General features: G+C 36.6%; 1 protein-coding gene across 1 annotated transcript; it reads left to right on the plus strand.

Annotated features, from left to right (window-relative positions):
• Nucleotides 1-1,842: 1,842 nt before the first annotated feature.
• On the plus strand, nt 1,843-21,880 carry LOC138906991 ((R)-linalool synthase TPS5, chloroplastic-like). The gene is made up of 6 exons (XM_070196788.1): nt 1,843-1,998; nt 3,810-3,859; nt 4,004-4,140; nt 16,779-16,998; nt 21,259-21,457; nt 21,572-21,880. The coding sequence occupies exons 1-6, from the start codon at nt 1,843-1,845 to the stop codon at nt 21,878-21,880; spliced, it is 1,071 nt and encodes a 356-aa protein (XP_070052889.1).
• Nucleotides 21,881-23,072: the final 1,192 nt, after the last annotated feature.

Raw genomic sequence — 23,072 nt, forward strand, 5'->3', positions numbered from 1 at the left:
AGGTCCTTATATTCACTGAGTATGAAGTTGTTCTTGATATGATTAAGTTGGCCTTTTAAGAATTATTTGACTCGTGTTAGTTTCCCTGTTGTTGAAATGTATATTGTGGGATCGTTGATACACATTAGTTTTCCTTTGTTGAGCTGTTCCCTTTACGCCTAGCATTCTTTATTGTGGTTATTCCTTGTGAATTGGTTCTACCGTTTCTTTGTGAATTTAAGTTCTTGAGTTGATTTACTTGTCGTACTTTTTATTATTGTCATTGTTGCTGTGGTACTTGCTATGGTGATGCACGAGGTTTCTGCCGTGCGGTTGTTATTATTGTGATGCACGAGGTTTCTGCCGTGTGGTTGTTACTATGGGGTTGCACGAGGTTTCTGTCGTGCTATTGTTACCATTGATATTTGTACATGCGGCGTGACAATGCGGGATATGTATATATATTTATGAGTTGCGCATGTGGCGAGACAAGGTGGGAACATTATTATGCACGTGTGGCGAGACAAGGCGGGCATTTATGTTACTATTGCACACGTGGCGAGACAAGGTCGACTGTGTCAGGGATTGATTTGTGAAGATTTATGGCGTGGGGGCATTCTTCTTGTTGATATTTGTATAGTAGTATGCGTATCTGTGTGAGCTTTATCTTGTGAAAGCTGTGAGAAAATATTCTACGTGATGTCCGTTCTTCTTCTTCCTTATGCTTATTTGCTGGTATAGACTATGTTAGGACACTTGCACAAGCATACATGTAGTTAAGCACTCTTATCGGATAAGAGGTGTTCTTGATATTGTTGAGCATAGATGCTCACCCTTGTTTACTTGTCTTCTATGTGAGAATGGCTCTATTGGCAACTGAGTCGTCAATGTGGTTATGAGGTGTTATGAGGGCACAGGATGTCCAGTGTTAGGGTTCAGGTATTGAGAACCGTGAGCTGTGAATTGTCCGAGGTTCGGTACCTCGTGGAGTTGTTGACTAAAACCTGAGGTAAAAGCGGTTGTAATTACTGAGTTATTACTTGTCCTTGCTGTATTCGTGATTCCGGATTTAGGTTGTGGTCCATTCACTTTGTCTGCGTCATTTTCATGATATTCCGCTAATACTTGTGGTTTCTTGCTTTAATGCCATTACTGTATTGTGAGCCATATTGCATAGTCTTTATGTAGACATCATACTTTTGTTATTCATGTACTTATATCTGTTCGATTTATTAGACCAGTGGGTGTCTTGACTGTTCCTCGTCACTACTCCACTGAGGTTAGTCTTGATACTTACTGGGCACCGCTGTGGTGTACTCATGCTACTCTTCTGCACATTTTTGTGCAGATCCAGGTACTTGTTCGTTAGCTAACTGTGTGGACTGTTGCTGTGGAGACTCAAGGTAAACCTGCTGCTGCGTTCGCAGGCTTCAGAGTCACCTTCCAATTTTCATTTTGCACTGTTTATCCTCATTTCTGGACAGTTGTATTTAAAAGTTTTCTAGCAAACACTTTGCAAAGCTTATGACTTGTACTACCGGTTTTGGAAATTTTAAGAGATTCTATTTAAATAATGTTGTTGTTTTAATTATTGTTAGACTTACCTAGTCCCTAAGACTAGGTGCCATCACGATACCCAACAGAGGGAAAATTGGGTCGTGACAAGTTGGTATCAGAGCTCTAGGTTCATAGGTGCTACAAGTCATAAGCGAGTTCAGTAGAGTCTTGTGGATCGGTACAGAGACGTATGTACTTTTTTTCGAGGGGCTACAGAACTATTAGGACAATTTCACTTCTTTCATTCCTATCGTGTGAGCTTATTGATCTCGGAGTTTGAACGTTTATCATTCCATTCTCTCATAGATGGTGAGGACACGAGCTGCAGTTATCGACGACGCTGCTCCCGGAGCAGGTATCTCTAGGGGCAGAGGCAGAGGTCGACGAGGAGTACGTGCCGCAACTAGAGCACCTACCAGAGCAGCAATTGAGGAGCCGCCAGTAGTTCCAGTTAGGGAGCAGGTACCGATGGCGCCTGTTGTTACCCCGGGACTTCAGGAGACCTTAGCACAGTTCCTGAGCATGATTGGTACATTGGCTCAGGCGGGGGTTGATTCCGGTTGCACCAGCTATTTCACAGACCGGGGGAGGAGCCTAGACTCCCGCCGCCCACACCCCAAAGCAGTGAGTTCATGTTGGTCAGGTTTCAGTTGTCATGGCGACACAGCCTGTGGTCCCAGTTCAGCCCGTGGTCAGGGTAGAAGCATCTGAGGAAGAGCAGCTTAGACTTGCAAGGTTCAAGAAATATGACCCTCCTACATTTAGTGGTTTGGCTTCAGAGAGTGCACATGGTTTTCTGGAGGAGTGTCACCGCGTTCTCCGTACTATGGGTATTATGGAAATGAGCGGGGTTGCTTTTACTACGTTCCAACTCAGGGGAGCGGCTTACCAGTGGTGGCGGGCATATGAGTTGGGTAGCCCAGTCGAGTTAGCTTCACTTACATAGGTTCAATTTTCAGAGATGTTCCTAAGAGAGTTTGTACCTCAGTCCCTTCAAGAAGCATGGCGCGCAGAGTTTGAGCAGCTGCGCCAGGGCACTATGTCAGTGTCAGAGTATGCCGTGAGATTCAGTGATTTGGCCAGGCATGCACCTGCTTTGGTCGCCACAGTTAGAGAGTGTGTCCGTAGATTCATTGAGGGACTCAAGCATGATATTCGGTTCAGCATGGCTCTGGAGTTAGAGTCAGATATTTCATTTCAGCAGGTGGTAGGGATCGCTCGCCACTGGTCCTTATTTTGGAGGCAGGGTACGACATGGTATAGGTTTTGTGGGTCAGCCAGTTCAGTTTACACTTCAGGCTTCGCACAGTGCTTCAGGTGCTCATGGGTCTCAGAGTACCTGTACCGCACAGTTCCCACATCCACGTCAGCAGAAAGGTTGCTTCGAGTGTGGAGATACCAGCCACAGGGTGAGAGATTATCCTAGACTCCGGACATGCGTGTCACATCGGAGTATTCAGGCAAGTAGAGGGCCCCCAAGAGGGGAAGCCCCGGCCCGTTGATGTGTTTCATATAGTAGGCTTGAGGTCATTGCGCCAGATGATGTCATACAAGTATGCTTTTGATTTGTTACAAAGGGGCACTATTCGTATTTGATTCGGTTCTGCTTATCGGGGTGAGTTTCCCTATTTGTTGTTCCACCTATGGGTGAGTTCATGACTCAGTATTCTGTATATATGCTTGCCCTGTTGGGAGACTCTATGAGCGGTAGCCCGTGTCTATCGTTTGTTTCTATTTATTATTGAAAGTTACGAGACTATAAGTGAATTCACGTTGTCCATTATGGTAGGTTTGATGTGATTCCTGAGTAAATTGGTTATAATTTGTGATTTGATACTCTACCGGGGTGAGAATTTAACAAGTATTGAGATTTTATTGGCAGAATTGAGTTAGTGGAGGATTTCCATTGGTATGATATATATTCGACTTGTGATTCAGAGTTGAGGGCGAGACCCTCGCGATTCCATATGAATTGATATGTTTGAGCCGGGCGTGCCGCGGTGGAGGGTGATACCAGAATGAGATCCTTATGATTTGTTCATGTACTTTGATTTTTCCTTTTGAATTGATTCGTAGTAGGGTATTGTTAGAAAGTTGTGCCTGTCGGGCTTGTTTGATATTTATCTTATGTGTTTCCCTTTACATACTTAGTCAATTTCGTTATGTGCTTCTTGAGTTTTGGCTTGCGGGGTGAGTGCCTGATAGTGTTAGTTGTGACTTGTTGAATTGGGTGTATAGTTATGAGGTCTTCATGTGTCTTGCATCATTATCAGCATTGTGGAGGTTTGAAACGGGTTGCTAACGGATATGGGTCTAATTGCCGGTGCTGGTTTTGATTTCGGGCAGCTATTGTGATCAGAAATGTTATTATGGGCCTATATGTGGTGTTTTGTTGTGTGTTCGTACCTTGTGGGTATAGGCATGAGTTGTTATAGCTGGTTGAGACTGTTATCGGTTATGGATGTAGAATCGGGTCTTTTGAAGACAAATGGAAGGTGAGAATTTTGACTCTAAGGCTTATCGGTGTTGGCGGAAAGGATGAATTACAGTTGATATGGTGTCGTCAGGCTTATGTGGATTGGGGTGACGTGGAGTCGCTTGCAGGTGTGTGTTGGATATGTACCTTCAGTGATTTAAAGACTTCGAGGCGATTCTTAGCACGTTCGAGGACGAACGTTTGTTTAAGAGGGGAAGAATGTAACGACCCGACTGGTCGTTTTGAGAACTTAAGTCTCGTTCGGCGGCATAAGGCCCTGAGAAGCTTCATATTATGTGTATTGACTTGCGTGCGTGGTTGAATTCAGTTACTGGATGATTCAGAGTGATTTGGGATACTTAATCCCTTAAACGGAAGCTTAAGTATTAGGATTTTGACCGTAGTCGGAACTATGTGAATACGACCCCGGAATGGAGTTCCGTCGGTTCCATTAGCTCCGTTGGGTGATTTTGGACTTAGAAGCATGTACAGACTGTAAATTCGAGGTCTGTAGCTGATTTAGGCTTAAAATGGCGAAAGTCGAATTTTTGGAGATTTGGACTGGAAGTGGACTTTTTGATATCGGGGTCGGAATGCGATTCTGAGAGTTGGAACAACTCCGTTATGTTATTTGGGACTTGCCTGCAAATTTTGACGTCATTCCGGGTTGGTTTGATAGGTTTCGGCATGGGTTTTAGAAGTTGAAAGATTTGAAATTTATAAGTTCGATTCATGGTGCGATTCGTAGTTTCGACATTGTTTGATGAGATTTGAGACCTCGAGCGAGTCCGTATTAGGTTATGGGACTTGTTGGTATGTTTAGACGGGGTCCCGGGGGCCTTGGGTGAGTTTCAGATGGGCTACGGGTCTTTTCCCATTATTTTTGAACTGCTGTTATCTGTCATCTGGTTTCCTTTATCGCGTTCGTGTCCTTGCCTTCACGTTCGCGTAGTGTTATTTTGGAGGGTGAAATAATTCCTCTTCGCATTCGCAGTCTCTCTCTCGCGTTCGCGAAGTTCTGCCACCCCCTTCTTCGCGTTCGCATTCCCTATCTCGCGTTCGCGAAGTGCAAACCAGGCCCTGGGCACTGGTGATCATTTTCCTCTTCGCGTTCGCCTGTCACTTACGCGCTCGCGTAGCTATTGAAGTAGTACGCGAACGCGAAGAGCAGTCGTTGGGCCATCATATTTTTTCTCTTCGCATTCGCGAAAGTGTTGTCACGTTCGCGAAGAACAACTGGGCAGCTTTGTTTCTCTTCTTCGCGAATGCGTCCCTTCCTCCGCGTTCGCGATGCACAAAACCCCTGGGCAGAATATAAAGTCCTCTATTTCGAGGGTTTGCCATTTTTACCATTTTTGGAGTTCTAGAGCTCGATTTTGAGCGTTTCCTTGTGGATTTTTCATGCAAATCGATTGGGTAAGTGTTCTTCAGCTAGAATTTATTTATTTCCATGATTCTATCTTTATTTTTATCATTTAATTTGTGTTTTGAGTTGAGGAAAATTGTGGTTTTTGAAAGAAAAATTCAAAATAAAAAATCATGATTTGAGGGACGAAATGGTATCGGAATTTGATGATTTTTATATGGTTAGACTCGTGAGTGAATGAGTGTTCGTATTTTGTGACTCTTACCCGATTCCGAGACATGGGCCCGGGTCGACCTTTAGGGCGTATTTCAGAATTTTTATTAAAGTATTGATTTTATTAATTAGATGAGTCTATTATGGTTGTATTCATGTTATACAATTGTGTTTGGCTAGATTTGGGCCATTCGGAGTCGGATAATTGAAAAAAAGGCATTCTTACAGACTGGTTGAGCTTGGTTTGAGGTAAGTATCTTGCTTAACCTTGTGTGGGGGATTTTTCCCTTAGGATTGAGTCTTCTATGTTGATAGTAGTCCATGCACGCGAGGTGACGAGTGCGTACTCGGACTTATTTGTGAAAAGTTGGCCTTTTAGGATTCTTAGGTCCTTATATTTACTGAGTATGAAGTTGTTCTTGATATGATTAAGTTCCTATTTACTAGTTTCACCTCTACATGCTTTAATTAGAATTAATTGCTTTCAGGATTCACTCTTATTGCTTATTTGACTCTTATTTGAGTTAACTGAAGATTTTACCTCCTCTATTATCATGCTATCTTTTTATAACTACTTATCTTTATTTGAAATTATTATTATATTATCTTATAATTTGTTCAGTCTTAATTGAGGTTATGATTATCTTTCCGCTGCTTATCCTTAACTAAATTGTTGAAAATCCTTAGTAATTCCTCAACCTTAAAAGAAGTTTTAGATATCCTATATCTTAGACGACTTGTTTTATTTAGAATTATTTGACTCATGTTAGTTTTCCTGTTGTTGAAATGTATATTGTGGGATCGTTGATACATATTAGTTTCCCTTTGTTGAGTTGTTCCCTTTACGCCTAGCATTATTTATTATGGTTATTCCTTGTGAATTGGTTATATCGTTTTTTTGTGAATTAAAGTTCTTGAGTTGATTTACTTGTCGTACTTTATATTATTGTCATTGTTGCTGTGGTACTTGCTGTGGTGATGCACGAGGTTTCTGCCGTGCGGTTGTTATTATTATGATGCATGAGGTTTTTGCCGTACGGTTGTTACTATGGGGTTGCACGAGGTTTCTGTCGTGCTATTGTTACCATTGATGTTTGCACATGCGGCGTGACAATGCGGGATATGTATATATATTTATGGGTTGCGCATGTGGCGAGAGAAGGTGGAAACATTATTATGTACGTGTGGCGAGAAAAGGCGGGCATTTATGTTACTATTGCACACGTGGCGAGATAAGGTGGGCTGTGTCAGGGATTGATTTGTGATAATTTATGACCTGGGGGCATTCTTGTTGTTGATTTTTGTGTAGTAGTATGCGTACCTATATGAGCTTTATCTTGTGAAAGCTGTGAGAAAATATTCTACGTGATGTCCGTTCTTCTTCTTCCTTATGCTTATTTGCTGGTATGGACTATGTTAGGACACTTGCACAAGCATACACGTAGTTAAGCACTTTTATCGGATAAGAGGTGTTTTTGATATTGTTGAGCATAGATGCTCACCATTGTTTACTTGTCTTCTATGTGAGAATGGCTCAATTGGCACGTGAGTCGTCAGTGTGGTTATAAGGTGTTATGAGGGCACAAGATGCCCAGTGTTAGGGTTCAGGTATTGAGACCCGTGAGTTGTGAATTGTCCGAGGTTCGGTACCTCGTGGAGTTGTTGACTAAAAACTGAGGTAAAAGCGGTTGTAATTACTGAGTTATTACTTGTCCTTGCTGTATTCGTGATTCCGGATTTAGGTTGTGTTCCATTCACTTTGTCTGTGTCATTTTCATGATATTCCGCTAATACTTGTGGTTTCTTGCTTTAATGCCATTACTGTATTGTGAGCCATATTGCATAGTTTTTATGTAGACATCATACTTTTATTATTCATGTACTTATATCTGTTCGATTTATTAGACCAGTGGGTGTCTTGACTGCTTCTCGTCACTACTCCACCGAGGTTAGTCTTGATACTTACTGGGCACCGCTGTGGTGTGCTCATGCTACTCTTTTGCATATTTTTGTGCAGATCCAGGTACTTGTTCGTTAGCTAGCTGTATGGACTGTTGCTGTGGAGACTCAAGGTAAACCTGCTGCTGCGTTCGCAGGTTTCGGAGTCACCTTCCAGTTTTCGTTTTGCACTATTTATCCTCATTTCTGGATAGTTGTATTTAGAAGTTTTCTAGCAAACACTTTGCAGAGCTTATGACTTATACTACCGGTTTTGGAAATTTTAAGAGATTCTATTTAAATAATGTTGCTATTTTAATTATTGTTAGGCTTACCTAGTCCCTAAGACTAGGTGCCATCACGATACCCAACGGAGGGAAAATTGGGTCGTGACAAAAAGTACTTTTGAGCAGCAACAAAAGCAGTTTTCTGCTTTTGGGGAGAAGCTACAAATTCTAACTTCTTCCAAAAAGTAAAAGCAGAAGCAAAAAATTAATTTATTCAAGACAAAAATAACCTTACAATAAATTTATATTTCAATTTTTCTGCTTTTGGGGAGAAGTTACAAACTTTAGCTTGTTCCAAAGAGTAGAAGCAGAAGCAAAAAATTAATTTATTCAAGACAAAAATAACCTTACAATAAATTTATATTTTTCAAATTATCCCTCATTAATTAATCATTTTTCTTTTTCTTTTTCTTTTTCTTTTCCTTTTCCTTTTATTTATACTATACATTTCTTCTCTTTTTTATTTTAATCATAGTTTTATTCTCTATTTTAAATTATATTTAATGATGTATTTTGACACATTTAAATTATCATGTAAACATAAGTAATACCAAACACTCAATGTTATTGCTTTGGAATAACTATATTTTATGATTGAAAATTTTAATTTATATTTTTACTTAACGTTTTACATTTTAATTGAATTCTTTTATAATAAATATTTAAATTTATTTTTATTTTCTGAATGATACTAATGGTAAATTAAGCTCCCACCGTCCCTTTTCATAATTTGATACTTAAAAGTATTTTTTTAAAGATTGACCAAATATAATGAACTTATAAAAAGCATTACTCAAACGAATAAGCCAAACACAAACTACTATGCAAAAGTCCTTTTTCAATGAGTACTTTTAAACAAAAACACTTTTCAAAATAAGCAATTTTTGACAGCTTGGTCAAACGAGCTCTAAGATTGGTACCCATGCCAACCCTTAAACTACATGTTTTCCTCTTTCAACAGCAGAAAGCCATCACTTTCAATCAAAAGCCGACATCTTTACACTAGAGTCACATTTAGGATTTGAATATTATGAGTTCGAATTTAAGATTCTATTATAATACATTTGTACTTATCTAGTGGATTTTCAACAAATATACAAAATTTATGCAGAAAACTTCTAGATTTGGGGTGTGTTTGGTACGAAGGAAAATATTTTTAGGAAAATGTTATCCAATTTTTTTATGTTTGGTTGGCTTAAATATTTTGGAAAATATTTTTCCCATAAACTCATTTTGTTTTCCCTAACAAAAGAAGGAAAAATATTTTCCAAAACTCTTTTTCAACCTTCTCCACTCTATTCCTCATCCTCACCAACGTCCACCCACCCCACCCCCAACCCCTAACCCTCTACCCCCCACCACACCCACCCACCTCTTTCATTTCAACAAAACGATACTCTTTTTAATGATGTAAAATTAGTATTTTCTTTTATTTTAACAAAATGGGTATTTTCTTTTCATGATGTAGAAAAAATATTTTCTTTCATTTAAACAAAACAAGTACTTTCTTTTTATAATGTAAAAAAATTAATTTCATTTATTTCAACAAACTAAGTATTTTCTTTTCCTGTAATAGAAAAAGTATTTTTTTTCAACAAAATAAATACTTTCTTTCAAGATGTATAAAAAATATTTTCTTTTACTTCAACAAAACAAGTACTTTCTTTTTATGATTTAGAAAAATAGTCTCTTTCATTCAACAAACTAAGTATTTTCTTTTTCTAAAATAGAAGAATTTTTTTTCCAACAAAATAAGTACTTTCCTTCAGAATGTAGAAAAAATATTTTCTTTCATTTCAACAAAACGAGTACTTTCTTTTCATGATATAGAAAAAAAAATATATTTTTTCATTTCAACAAGCTAAGTATTTTCTTCCTGAAATAGAAACAATATTTTTTTTCCCGACAAATTGAGTGTTTTCTTTTCGTGATTTAGAAAAAATATTTTCATTCATTTAAATAAATGTACTTTCTTTTTATGATGTAGAAAAGTATTTTCTTTCATTTTAACAAACTGAGTATTTTGTTTTAGTTTTCATGACGTAGAAAAAGTATTTTTTTTTCATTCAACAAAATAAGTAATTTCTTTTCATGTTGTAGAAAGGATACTCTTTCAACAAAATAAAGTATTTTCTTTTTAGTTATCGAGCTCAAATTTCAACATTGTTCTTGTGCAAAAAAGTAAAGTAGCACATTAGTTTCGTTTGGTTTGTGTGAATTTTGAAAAAAATAATTAAATTATTGAAGCAAATAGAGTCTGGGGGGGGGGGGGGAGGGTTAAGGAAACATGAGAATTTTGGGGAAGGTGGGTTGAGGAGTGTAACATAAAAAATTATTTTTCTAAAAATATTTTATACTCTCTAATCAAACGCTAGAAACTATTTTCCGGAAAAAGTTTTTCCCAAACAAAGGAAAACAAGTGATAAAACCACTCATTTTTCATGAAAAATATTTTCTACCAAACACACCCTTGATGAACCCATAAGTTCTAGATTGTATCCCCATTGGCTGGCCGGTGGAAAAAAAAAAAAAAAACCTCGGGTTCACTCTACTATTTCCAGAAAGCTTTCATATATTTTTATGGCGATAGTGCACATCAATTTTAATGTACCACAACTACTTCACTGAGTATTTATTACCTCTTATCAACATATGTATCGAGAAACTGTATTCATTAATGCTACTATGTGTGATTTTGGTTTTATTTCGTCCATAAAAAAAAATGAATATATGGTAAATTTGTTTTGCAGACAATCTTTTATAATTGTTTCTGCAATTCAAAGATCTGAAGTTGAGAACAATATAGTTAGTGTTTGGATATAGATTTAGTTCAAATTTTTTAAAAAAAGAGTTTTTAAAAGTTGATCGAATTTGTGTGTTGGGCATACATTTTACTTGAAAAAATATTGAAATTTTAGGAATGGAAGACAAATTTTCACCCAATAACTCGCCCAAACCAGTTTTTGAAACTTTGAAAAATTTTCTCATAGTTTTTTTCAAATACCACAAACAAATAATATTTTCAAATTTGTTTTGAAAAAAATAGCCAAATTCTATATCCAAAAGGGAGATAATTTGACGATTCAGAATTGGGCTCAACAACTTGGTAATCTCACCGAGGTACCGGATCTATAACCACAAACGTCTTACCCATCGAACATCAACCATGATAGCTATTATCGTGTCGGGTCTAGCCATGATGCCTTAACACAATTTTTTTATTAGTTCATTCCAAAAAGAATAGTATATTTTATATTTAAAAATAATTTTATTTTAAACTTTCTATTTTATCTATTTTATGTTTAATGAGAAATTTATATTGCCATATAAATTGAAAAACTTACAAAAGTTCTTACCACTTAAACTTTTAATACCATACGTTTCAAAAGTATTTCTTTTATTTCTTAAACATTATGCCGCGTCAAACTATATCCTTTAAAGGATTATAAAAAGAAATAGTTTCAGAGACCTTCCCTCAAGTTTGACTTGATCACGTTATCCTTCTAATGATTTACGATATTACGCTTACTTTTCTTATTTTATTTTATTTTATTTTTATAATTCTTTTAACTTATTAATTCTAAAAAATTATAATATGACTACGTTGTTACCCTTCCTAATATTGCAAACAAACGTTCTGAAGAAAGAAAAAAAATAGAATAAAAGCCACGGTCTCTGTTCCTCTCTCTAAAAAGCTGGTTGGAAATTAACTGCCAGTATATTTGTCTCCAATCTCCATCTTGAGGATTCTGATGACCTGCTCCAAGGCTTTCTAAATGAAGCAACCACAATATCTTTTAGTCTAGGAACTGATGACTCGCACACAAAAGTTCTTTGCTCTAAAACTAAAGTTTAACTGAAAAGCACTGTTGATTTAACTACGGTGTAAAAACAAAAACAAAACGCAAGTATAATTAATTTATTAGACCGCCGTTTGTCCACTGTGGATATAGTTAGTAAAATAGGGATGACATTCTAGTAGAAGTCTTACTCATAGGAATGAATTGACCAGTCCATCGCCCATTTACCAATATTCAAAGTGAAATTATTTTAGTTGAATTCAAAGTCTACTGTAATAATTGCTAATGGCGGTGTTATGCTTAACATTCACAACCTTTTGCTGCCTAAGAAGACCGACGCCTCCTCAAAGCCCTCTGCTGATGAGGATTAATTAGATTGGAGCGATTTGGAATCGAGCTATATGCTTCCTATCATTAGTCTTGTATACGGTTAAAATCGAGTTTGCCCTTCGTATGACTAATCGAGATTGGAACATAATAGAACAAGGTTCGACCTCGTGTGGAATCGAGCCATAATGCGAAGTTGGGTCGCCGAGTTTGTGATCCAGAGACCAATCAAGATCGACATCGGCCAAAATAGAGACCGGTCACGATCGAGATCGAACAAGCTAAAGACCGATCAAAATCGAGATCGGCCAAAATTGAGGAGAGCTTATCGAGCCAAAAAAAAATAGAAAACCGGACTATCCGCAATTGGGCGAGAATCTCAGCGGAAATCCCGATGTATATCAAGGAGAGACCAATTAATTAATCTATCATGGGATTCCTTACTGTATTTAGAAATTATATTAAGAATATGACTTCCTTACTATATAAGGGGGAGGGGTCTGATTATTTGTAGGGGACATATTCAGATTCATAGAATATAAAGCAATATATTGCCTTTTCTTCTGGCTTTGATATTGAGTCACTTTGTTCTTGTATTCGTTACTTTCCATTCAGTTTGAGGGTGATCAAACTTGAGGGTATAGGCTAATTAATTTATTCGATTTGCATTTATCTCTTTTACAGTTAATTTCGATATTCATTTGTATATTTTCGCAATTTATACCAAGTTATACTACGTATCCTTAGAACCGCGTATAAATTCAATTGTTATCCGTTTTTCGAGTAAACAAGTCCATATAGAGTCAATTTTATCCGCTATGAATCTTTTAATAGTCAAAATTTAAGTTAGCTTAAAGTCTTAAGTGTGATGACCCAAAATATCATCTTTAAATTTAGTAAGTAATTATGTGTTCTAAGACCTCGAAAAGTACCATTTATCATTTCTCGACTTGCGTGCGCAGTCCGTACAATTTTTCAGAAAAGTTTTTATGTGAAAAATGGATTAAAATGGGAAATAGAGCTTTAAAACTCAACTAAGTTGACTTTGGTCAATATTTTGAGCAAACGGACCCGGATAAGTATTTTGAAAATTCTGGTAGGTCCGTATCGTGATTTGGGACTTGGGCGTATGCCCGAAATTGAATTCCGAGATCCCTAACCCGAGTTATGATAGTTTGATGAAAATTAAAAGCTTGAAAGCTTAATGATTTCTAAGAAATTACTGATGTTGGATTTATTGACCTCGGGTCCGTATTTTAGTTTCGGAGCCCGGTATAGGTCCACTATAATATTTATGACGTGTCTACCGAATTTGGTGAGAATCAGAGTTGATTTGACGTGATTCTAATGTCCGGTTGTAAAAATATAAGTTTTAAAGTTTTCTTGAAAACTTCCTTTGATTTGGTGTCTCATTAGTAGTTCTAGGTGTTATTTTGGTGATTCGATCGCGCGAGCAAGTTCGTATGATGTTTTAGGACTTGGGTGCATGTTTGGTTTGGAGCCCCGAGGGTTCGGGTTGATTTCGGGTGGTTAACGAACCATTTTTGGACTTGGAAAAAACTGCAGAAATCTGCTTCTGGTATCCTTCTTCGCGTTCGTGAGAGGTGGCTCGCGTTTGCGAAGAAGAAACTGGAGGCAGGTGAAATTTACTCTTCGCGTTCGCGAAGAGGGGGACGCGTTCGCGAAGGGAAGAGGGCAGTGTTCATCGCGAATGCGTGGAAGCGTTCGCGTTCGCGTAGAAGGCGAGGCCTGGCCGGGCACCAAACGTTAAAGCTTCGCGTTCGCGTAGGGTGTATCGCGTTCGCGAAGGCCAAATTTGGCAAGGCTTCGCGTTCGCGACATCGCCTTCGCGTTCGAGAAGAGCAAAGTTTTGGCAGCACAAAAATATGTTTCGCGAACGCGAGTCACTGACCGCGTTATCGAAGGGTAAAAATCCCAGAAACAGAACTTAAGTTCTGGAAATGGGGTTTCGACTCATTTTCAATTCTTTCTCATTTTTGAGCTCGGGTAAAGCGATTTTTGGGCTATTTTTACGGAAAAACATTGGAGTAAGTGTTCTTTATCCTATATTGATTATATTTCATGATTTCATACTCATTTATATCATGAATCCGTGAATTTATGGAAGAAAAATCAGATTTTTATAAAATCTTCCAAAAACGAAGATTTAAGATTTGAAGGTCCATTTGATATCGGAATTGGACAAATTTGGTATGGTTGAACTCGTATCAGAACAGGTGTTCGGATTTCGTGAGTTTTTCCGGGATTTGAGACGTGGGTCCCACTGCCGAATATTTTAATGAATTTCGGATTTTTATCCGAAAAATTTATAAATTCATATGGAATTAATTCCTATGATTCGTATTGAATATGTCGAATTGTTTGTGAATAGTTTTGAAGCTTTCGGAGGCAAATTTAAAAGGAAAAGCTGTGGTTGAATAATTGAATGGAATTCGTAAAGCGAGGTAAGTGTCAGGGTTAACCTTGACTTGAGGGAATAGAACCCTTAAATTATTTGTTATGTGAATTGCATGTGAACGACGTATAGGCGAGGTGACGAGTGTCTATACGTCGTCAACTTAATTATTTGCCTGCTTACTTGAAAAATCATAAATTATTTTTAATCATAAATTAATTATTCTAATAATTGTTTCTCTCTTATTCTTTGTCAAAATATTAATTCTTGAATTCCTGTATTAATTGTTACATGCTATTTGAATTATGTGTTTTAATTGTTATTTGACATTTAGCATATTAAATATTAAACTGCCTATTTCCTCCCTGATTTCTATAATAAATTGCTAATTGTCATTGTTTGTTTCATAATTAAATTATAATTATTGTATGCTTGTTGTCTTATGATTTTATATTAATTGTTGCGTTTATTGGGGAATTTCTTCTATAAGAATTGATTGAAATAAAAATATTAGAGGATCGGGTTACATGCCGCAACAGACTTATTAAAAGTTAACATTGGAGGATCGGGTTGCACGCCGCAACAGACTTATTAAAAGTTAACATTGGAGGATCGGGTTGCACGCCGCAACAGACTTGTTAAAAAGTTAATATTGGAGGATCGGGTAGCACGCCGCAATAGACTTGTTAAAAAGTTAATATTGGAGGATCGGGTTGCACGCCGCAACAGACTTATTAAAAGTCAATATTGGGGGATCGGATTGCACGCCGCAATAGACTTAATGAAAAGTCAATATTGGGGGATCGGATTACAGGCCGCAACAGACTTATTTAAAAGTCTATATATATATATTTGATCGAAATAAATATACAACAGAACTGAATGTGAATATATTGTGAGAGCGGGTTGCACGCTGCAACAGAATTGAATGTGAATATATTGTGAGAGCGGGTTGCACGCTGCAACAGAATTAATGGAAATGATAATTGGTTATGACTGCTGAGTTGCCTTCAATTATTATAAATGAATTAACTGGTTTATTTCTATTATTGTTGTTGATACTAATATTACGTACATGTTAATGTAAGTGAACCGCCTTAGCCTCGTCACTACTTCGTCGAGGTTAGGCTCAGCACTTACCAGTACATGGGGTCGGTTGTACTGATACTACACTCTGCACTTCTTGTGCAGATTTTGGAGTTGGTCCCAGCGGCGTACCATAGACTTGCTCGGATTTCAGCTACCAGAGGAGACTTGAGGTATAACTGCATGGCGTCCGCAGTTCTGAAGTCCCCGTCTATTTTACTTTAGCTGTGTATTTATTTCCAGACAGCTTTATTTTATTCAGACCTTATTTGTATTTATTCTAAAAGCTCGTGCACTTGTGACACTAATTTTGGGATGGTATTTAGACACCGTTATTTTTATGGATTATTCACTATATTTCAAACTTTGCTTCCGTTTTTGTTTTCTTGATTATTAATAATTTAAAAATTATTTAAAAATTGGTTAATATTATTCTAACGTTGGCTTGCCTAGCAAGTGAAATGTTAGGCGCTATCACGGTCCGAAGAAGGGAATTTTGGGTCGTGACATTAAGTTATTAAGAAAATAATTAAATGATAATTTTGTCTGATTTAAAATTTATTTTTAAAAGATAATCAATTACGATAGGAATATTCCAATCCTGAACCCTGCATGAACGGGAGATACTTTATGCACAGAGTTGTCATTTTTTCAATTCAAAATCTACTTTAATAATTACAAATTCATCCAATATAAATTACTAGTCATCAAAGTTCTAGTTGATTTCAAAGTCCATGAAAAAAATGATAGTACTACTAATGAATATAACACGTCCCATTCATAATAGACGAATCTGCGACCTCTCTCTCTATATATAGCATCATCTTTTAGTTGGGGGATCCAACCAACTAAAGAATCTTGTAAAACATAGAACTGAATATATCAATGGAGGCAGTATTCAACAACGTAGGGATACTGTCCATGGCCACCTTAATAGGGTTAAGAAGACCTTCAGCTACTCTTTTTTCCTCCTTGAGCCGTTTAGGACAGCCATCACTACTTGTATCAAAAGCCTGCCTCTCTAGTGGCACGATAGCTGAACAAAATCCCGTTATTATTAGGCGTTCAGGGAATTACAAACCTTCTATGTGGGATTTTGAATATATTCAGTCCATACACAATGATTACATGGTATTCTGTTTGTATTGTTTTTGTTTTACACACATTCTTTCATAATTGTTCTTGTTAATTATTTAAAAATCAGCATATATTATATCAAGGTGAGGAATTCTATCAAGGTGAGATATATTTTGATTAAGTGGATTAAAGTTAAATAAGATGATTTGGTTTTGTCATATATTGTTTCTCATACAACATTAATTTTCATGTAAAGGTGATGGAAGAGCACATGTCTTAGCAGAAAAGTTGTCATTTTCAAGGGATAGACTGGTGGAGAATTTGTTTTGGGCAGTGGGGATAGAATTTGAGCCTCAACACAGCTACTTCCGAAGAATGTTGACAAAAGTCATTGCTTTTGTTGGAATAATAGATGATATTTATGATGTTTATGGCACTCTTGATGAGTTGGAAGTCTTCACTGATGCTATTGAAAGGTCAGTTACTTTTGGGGAAAATAGCTATATATATCTCTAGTTAATCACCTTTCTCCTCGTGTTTGTCAAGTGAAATTAATTTTGTTATTATTCTGTATTGTTGTAATAAACAACTTATTTCCTGGAGGAAGATCTACCAATTCCCATGTATGGTTATCCAAAATTGATTGAATCTCACTATTGACTGCCTCTTTCCAAAACGCTGAATCAGAAGATGACATAGCTGCTTTAAAAGTTTGAGGCTCATTTTCAAGCAAGAATGTCACAAAATCTGGTCCAAAGGAAGTAGATGTTCTTTGACGTTTGCTACGCCTTGGATCTTCTATACTTGGAGTATTTTCCTTTGGTTCTTCCCGAGGTCGTTTAGGTCTTTCACTTAACGACTCACATTCAGTTTTATACGGATAGATGCTTTCAAAGAATTCAGCATTATCTGATTCCATTACCGTATTAATGTGAATTTCGGGATTATCGGATTTATGAACCAAAAACCGACATGCTTTACTGTTTGTAGCATATCCAATGAAAACGCAATCAATAGTTTTTGGTCCGATTTTAACCCCTTTAGGTAAAGGAACTTGTACCTTTGCTAGACATCCCCACACTTTGAAATATTTCAAGTTGGGTTTTCTTCCTTTCCATTTTTCATATGGAATAGATTGCGTTTTGCTGTGGGGTATTCTGTTGAGTATTCGGTTAGCTGTAAGGATAGCTTCGCCCCACAAACTCTACGGTAATCCGGAACTTATTAATAAAAAATTTATCATTTCCTTTAATGTCCGATTTTTCCTTTTCGCAATTCCATTGGATTGAGGTGTGCAAGGTGCAGTAGTTTGATGGATAATTCCATATTCCGAACATATTTCTGCAAATGGAAATTCATATTCTCCACCTCTATCACCTCTAATCATTTTGATCTTTTTATTCAATTGATTCTCCACTTCATTCTTGTATTGCTTAAATGCTTCAATTGCTTCATCCTTACTATTAAGCAAATAAACATAACAATATCGAGTGCAGTCGTCAATAAAAGTAATAAAATACTTTTTTCCACCTCGAGATGGTGTCGACTTCATATCACAAATGTCAGTATGAATTAAGTCTAAAGGATTTGAATTCCTTTCAATAGACTTATAAGGATGTTTTACAAACTTAGACTCAACACATATTTGATATTTTAATTTATTACACTCGAATTTAGGCAACACTTCTAAATTAATTAACTTTCGCAAGGTTTTGTAATTGACATGTCCTAAACGAATATGCCATAAATCATTTGACTCCAATAAATAAGAAGAAGCTGCAATTTTATTCATACTGTCAACAACCATTACATTTAGTTTGAAGAGGCCCTCTGTGAGGTAGCCCTTTCCAACATACATTTCATTCTTGCTTACAACAACTTTATCAGAAACAAATACACATTTGAATCCGTTCTTAACAAGCAAAGAAGTAGAAACTAAATTTTTCCTAATAGTAGGAATATGAAGAACGTTGTTGAGCGTTAACACCTTGCCGGAAGTCATCTTCAGGAATATCTTCCCATAACCTTCAATCTTGGCTGTTGCAGTATTTCCCATGGAAAGCTCTTCTTCGGGACCAGCAGTAGAGTAAGTCGCAAATGCTTCCTTGACAGCACAAACATGTCGAGTGGCTCCAGAGTCAATCCACCACTCCTTCGGATTTCCAACTAGGTTGCATTCCGAAAGCATTGCACACAGATCATCAATGTCATCATTCATCTCCACTATGTTGGCTTGTCCCTTTTTCTTATACTTTTTCGGGAGATGACAATCAGGGGCTTTGTGACCGGTATTTCCACAATTGTAGCAGCTGCCCTTGAATTTCTTTTTGTTCTGCTCCTTAGTCTATCCAGAAGACCTCTTTCTCTTCTTACTTTTTGGAGTAGTCTCTTCAACGATATTAGCTCCCATGATCGTTGAATTTCCACGAGACTTCTTCTCGGCTGTTTTGTTGTCTTCCTCAATCTTGAGACGAATCACAAGATCTTCCAACTTCATTTCTTTGCGCTTGTGCTTAAGATAGTTCTTGTTTTGCGAAGGAGGCAATTTTTCAATCATTGCAGCCACTTGAAATGCTTCATTCACGACCATACCTTCAGCAATAAGGTCATGAAAAATAAGTTGAAGCTCCTGAACTTGGGTTCCAACAGTTTTACTGTCTATCATTTTATAGTCTAGAAACTTGGCAACTACGAACTTCTTCAAGCATGCATCTTCAGTCTTGTACTTCTTCTCAAGTGCGTCCCATAATTATTTCGAAGTATTCATCGCACTGTACACATTGTACAAGTCATCCTCTAAAGCGCTTAAAATATAGCCTTTGCAAAGAAAATCTGCCTGCTTCCACGCCTCAACAATCATGAATTTCTCGTTGTCCGGCATGTCCGCAGCAGGTACTGGAGGTTCTTCACTAGTGAATTTCTGCATACCAAGTGTGGTAAGCCAGAAGAACACCCTTTGCTGCCATCCTTTTGAAGTTGGCTCCGAAATATTTTCCCGATTTCTCTGCCGGTGGAACAGCAGTCCGGCTTGACGAGGCTATCGTCGTTGCCGCAATAGCCGCAAAAGAATTTCCGTTATTAATTGCCATTTCTCACTGTAAACAACAAAAGAGTTCAATTAATGGTAAAATCAGAACAGTAAACAATATTGTTATTAACAAAAACAATATGTATAATAAATAAAATCGAAGTTTTTATATACTGTTTCACAGAAAAACGATGAAGTTTTTATGATCTTCAAATCGTTTTACGAATTTCAATACTCTGATGAAGTTTTTATATCTTCAAATCAGAATAGTAAAATTCAGAAGGAGTAGAAAACCACAGGTTTTAATCTCCATAAACAAAATACAGAATATTAAAAAAAAATTCCTTAAGATTGTGATTATTCTGTATTGCTGTAATAAACAATTTAACTTTCTGAAAAAATAAAATATAAACTTAGTAATACTTGTTTAACGAAATAGATTCTGGAAAATAAAAAACAGTATAGGAATAAATCGAGCCCACTGAATACACAGTGTGTCCTTAAGAAAATTATTCCCCTCAAGTACCCGAGGTGCTGGAATATATCCTCCCAGGATAGAACGATTTAACTCACCAGTGTATTGGTACCAAAAACTCTGATGAACTGCGAACCACTCAATGGTCGTAAAACACACTGGAAAATATTGTGCAGAAGAAGAAGCTCAGAAAATTTCGTAAGGAAAGATTCTGGGATTCAAACTCTATTTATAGAGTTGCTGGCATTATTTCTGAAAAGGTTTGCAACCTTTCAGAAACAGCCATGGCTGTTGGAAAAGGGCCTGACCGAACCGGTGATTTTCGTTAATTATTTAATTAATTAATTAAATAATTAAAAGAAATTTTGTCCAAAAAGATTAATCAATCAATCTTTGACCGAAGCCGAAGCCGAAGCCGAGCCGAGCGAGCGACGACGACGACGGCGCGAGGCTTGCCTTTTTCTTAACTCTTTAAGAGCTAGAAGAAGAGCAATTATATATATATACCCATCAAAAGCCTTTTCTTCCTCCGATATGGGACAATGTCCCTTTCCCAAGGAAAACTCAAATATTTTATTTTTCCTCCATTTCTCATTCACCTTTTTTAAGCTACACAAGCTTAAAATCCCAACAAATTTAATATCTGATAATATAAATTCAGATGGGAGATAAAAGCGATAGAGCAACTTCTAGACTATATGAAAGTATGTTACCTTACACTATTCAATATTACAAATGAAATGGCGTACGAGATTCTCAAAGAGCAAGGATCGACATCGTACCCTACCTTACAAAATGTGTATGATTCATTTTACTTAAGATTTTTCCTTCTTTTAGTATGTACCCTTAATTTCTTTTAGCTATTGTTCTCTCTTCCCAAACTGCCTCAAATTCTCTCGTGAGGCGTATCCAATATTTAAATTTGATGTGTTCAACCTTTAAGCTTTTCATCATAAGAACCAATTGTATTTTTGAAATTATGATTTCAGAATTTAATATTCATTGAAAACTTACTGAAATTTCACATATATAGCTATGCTCTAACCTATTAAACCCATGCGACATCTGTCAGCCTCCGCAATATCCCCCCACCCCACCCCCAAAACAACAACAAAAAAAATACTATAAATTTAAAAAATAATCAATTTATTTGCACTATTAATTATTTGAGACATGTTATTAGTGGGCAGATTTGTGCAAATCTTTCATACGAGAAGCAAGATGGTATTACAGTGGATATGTGCCAACTCTGAAAGAATACATGGACAATGCATGGATCTCAATTGCAGTTCCTATGGTATTAGTCCATGCATTTTTCCTCGTCACAAATTCAGTTCCCAAAGAGGCATTGGAATCATTTAGCAAATATCCTGACTTAATTCGCTGCTTTGCTACAATTTTTCGTCTTGTCGATGATTTAGCGACATCATCAGTATGCTTTTAAACCTTTATTCTCTCATATAAAATTAATTTATACGACTCCTGATTTATAATTATAAACAATACTTGTGTCTCATTTATTTATTTATTTTAATAATTAATTCAGGATGAATTGAAGAGGGGTGATGTTCCTAAGTCAATTCAGTGTTACATGAACGAAAAGGATGCTTCCGAAGAAGAGGCGAGAGAACACATACATTTCTGTATTAAGGAGACATGGGAACGGATGAACACAGCTCAAAGGGAAAACTCGTTATTTTCTAAAACATTCGTCGAAATTACAAAGAATATCGCAAGAACAGCACATTGCATGTATTTGCATGGACATGGGCATGGAATTCAAAATGGCGAAGTTAAAAATAGTATCTCCAAAATACTTTTTGAGCCTATCACAATTCCAAGTCCATTATATTAAGAGGTCCCAAATACTTCTGCCCCTAAACAGTCTTCTCATTACTTTTAAGTGTGTATGAAAATTATTATGTACTGCATCTATTATCAAAAAATAAGACTCTAAACCTATGCTTGCGCAAAATAAAATAAAAAACAGCATCTCAACATAAGGCACCTTTGTTGCCCAATTATTTTTATGACTGATGTGTTCTGTCTTGTGCGTCCAACTGCGATATAACTCATGTAACGTTAAAATTTGGATTTGTTCATGGGTTATTTTTGCTTTGCAAATCTCTATCAGCCCAATTCTCATGTGCCCGAACTCCACTCTTTATTCATTAGCTCATTAAAAGATTAACTTCTTTTGAAGTGGAAGAAGATGAAGTTATTCCCTTTTATCTCAATAGAAAAGAGTATGTCATTGGTTAAAAATATATGGCAGAATATCCCAATAGACACCTGTACTTATTCCTATTTGATATCCTGGTCCGCTTACTCTGTAAAGTTTTAAGTGGACACCTGAACTTGTTCAAATATGATATTCTAAACACTTCCACGGTTGTGTGTGGCTCACTTGCTTGACGTGGATGATACATCAGTATCCCCGTCGGATTTTTTATGATAAAATAACAATTTACTTTTTTTACATTATTTAAAAATTATCTAATTTCTTTTCAAGATTTACTCATTTATCTACTTCATTTTGGGTCGTGACATTAAGTCATTAAGAAAATAATTAAATAATAATTTTGTCTGATTTAAAATTTATTTTTAAAAGATAATCAATTACGATAGGAATATTCCAATCCTGAACCCTGCATGAACGGGAGATACTTTATGCACAGAGTTGTCATTTTTTCAATTCAAAATCTACTTTAATAATTACAAATTCATCCAATATAAATTACTAGTCATCAAAGTTCTAGTTGATTTCAAAGTCCATGAAAAAAATGATAGTACTACTAATGAATATAACACGTCCCATTTATAATAGACGAATCTGCGACCTCTCTCTCTATATATAGCATCATCTTTTAGTTGGGGGATCCAACCAACTAAAGAATCTTGTAAAACATAGAACTGAATATATCAATGGAGGCAGTATTCAACAACGTAGGGATACTGTCCATGGCCACCTTAATAGGGTTAAGAAGACCTTCAGCTACTCTTTTTTCCTCCTTGAGCCGTTTAGGACAGCCATCACTACTTGTATC

Source organism: Nicotiana tomentosiformis, chromosome 1, assembly GCF_000390325.3.
Source record: "Nicotiana tomentosiformis chromosome 1, ASM39032v3, whole genome shotgun sequence".
Lineage (NCBI taxonomy): Eukaryota > Viridiplantae > Streptophyta > Magnoliopsida > Solanales > Solanaceae > Nicotiana > Nicotiana tomentosiformis.

Bases quoted from the DNA above. Each gene is read 5' to 3' on its own strand.
- LOC138906991 (XM_070196788.1), top strand. From the start codon at position 1,843: ATGGTGAGGACACGAGCTGCAGTTATCGACGACGCTGCTCCCGGAGCA. The intron at 1,999-3,809 runs GTACCGATGGCG...CATCATTATCAG, and splicing joins TAGTTCCAGTTAGGGAGCAG to CATTGTGGAGGTTTGAAACG. The intron at 3,860-4,003 runs GTGCTGGTTTTG...TTATGGATGTAG, and splicing joins GGATATGGGTCTAATTGCCG to AATCGGGTCTTTTGAAGACA.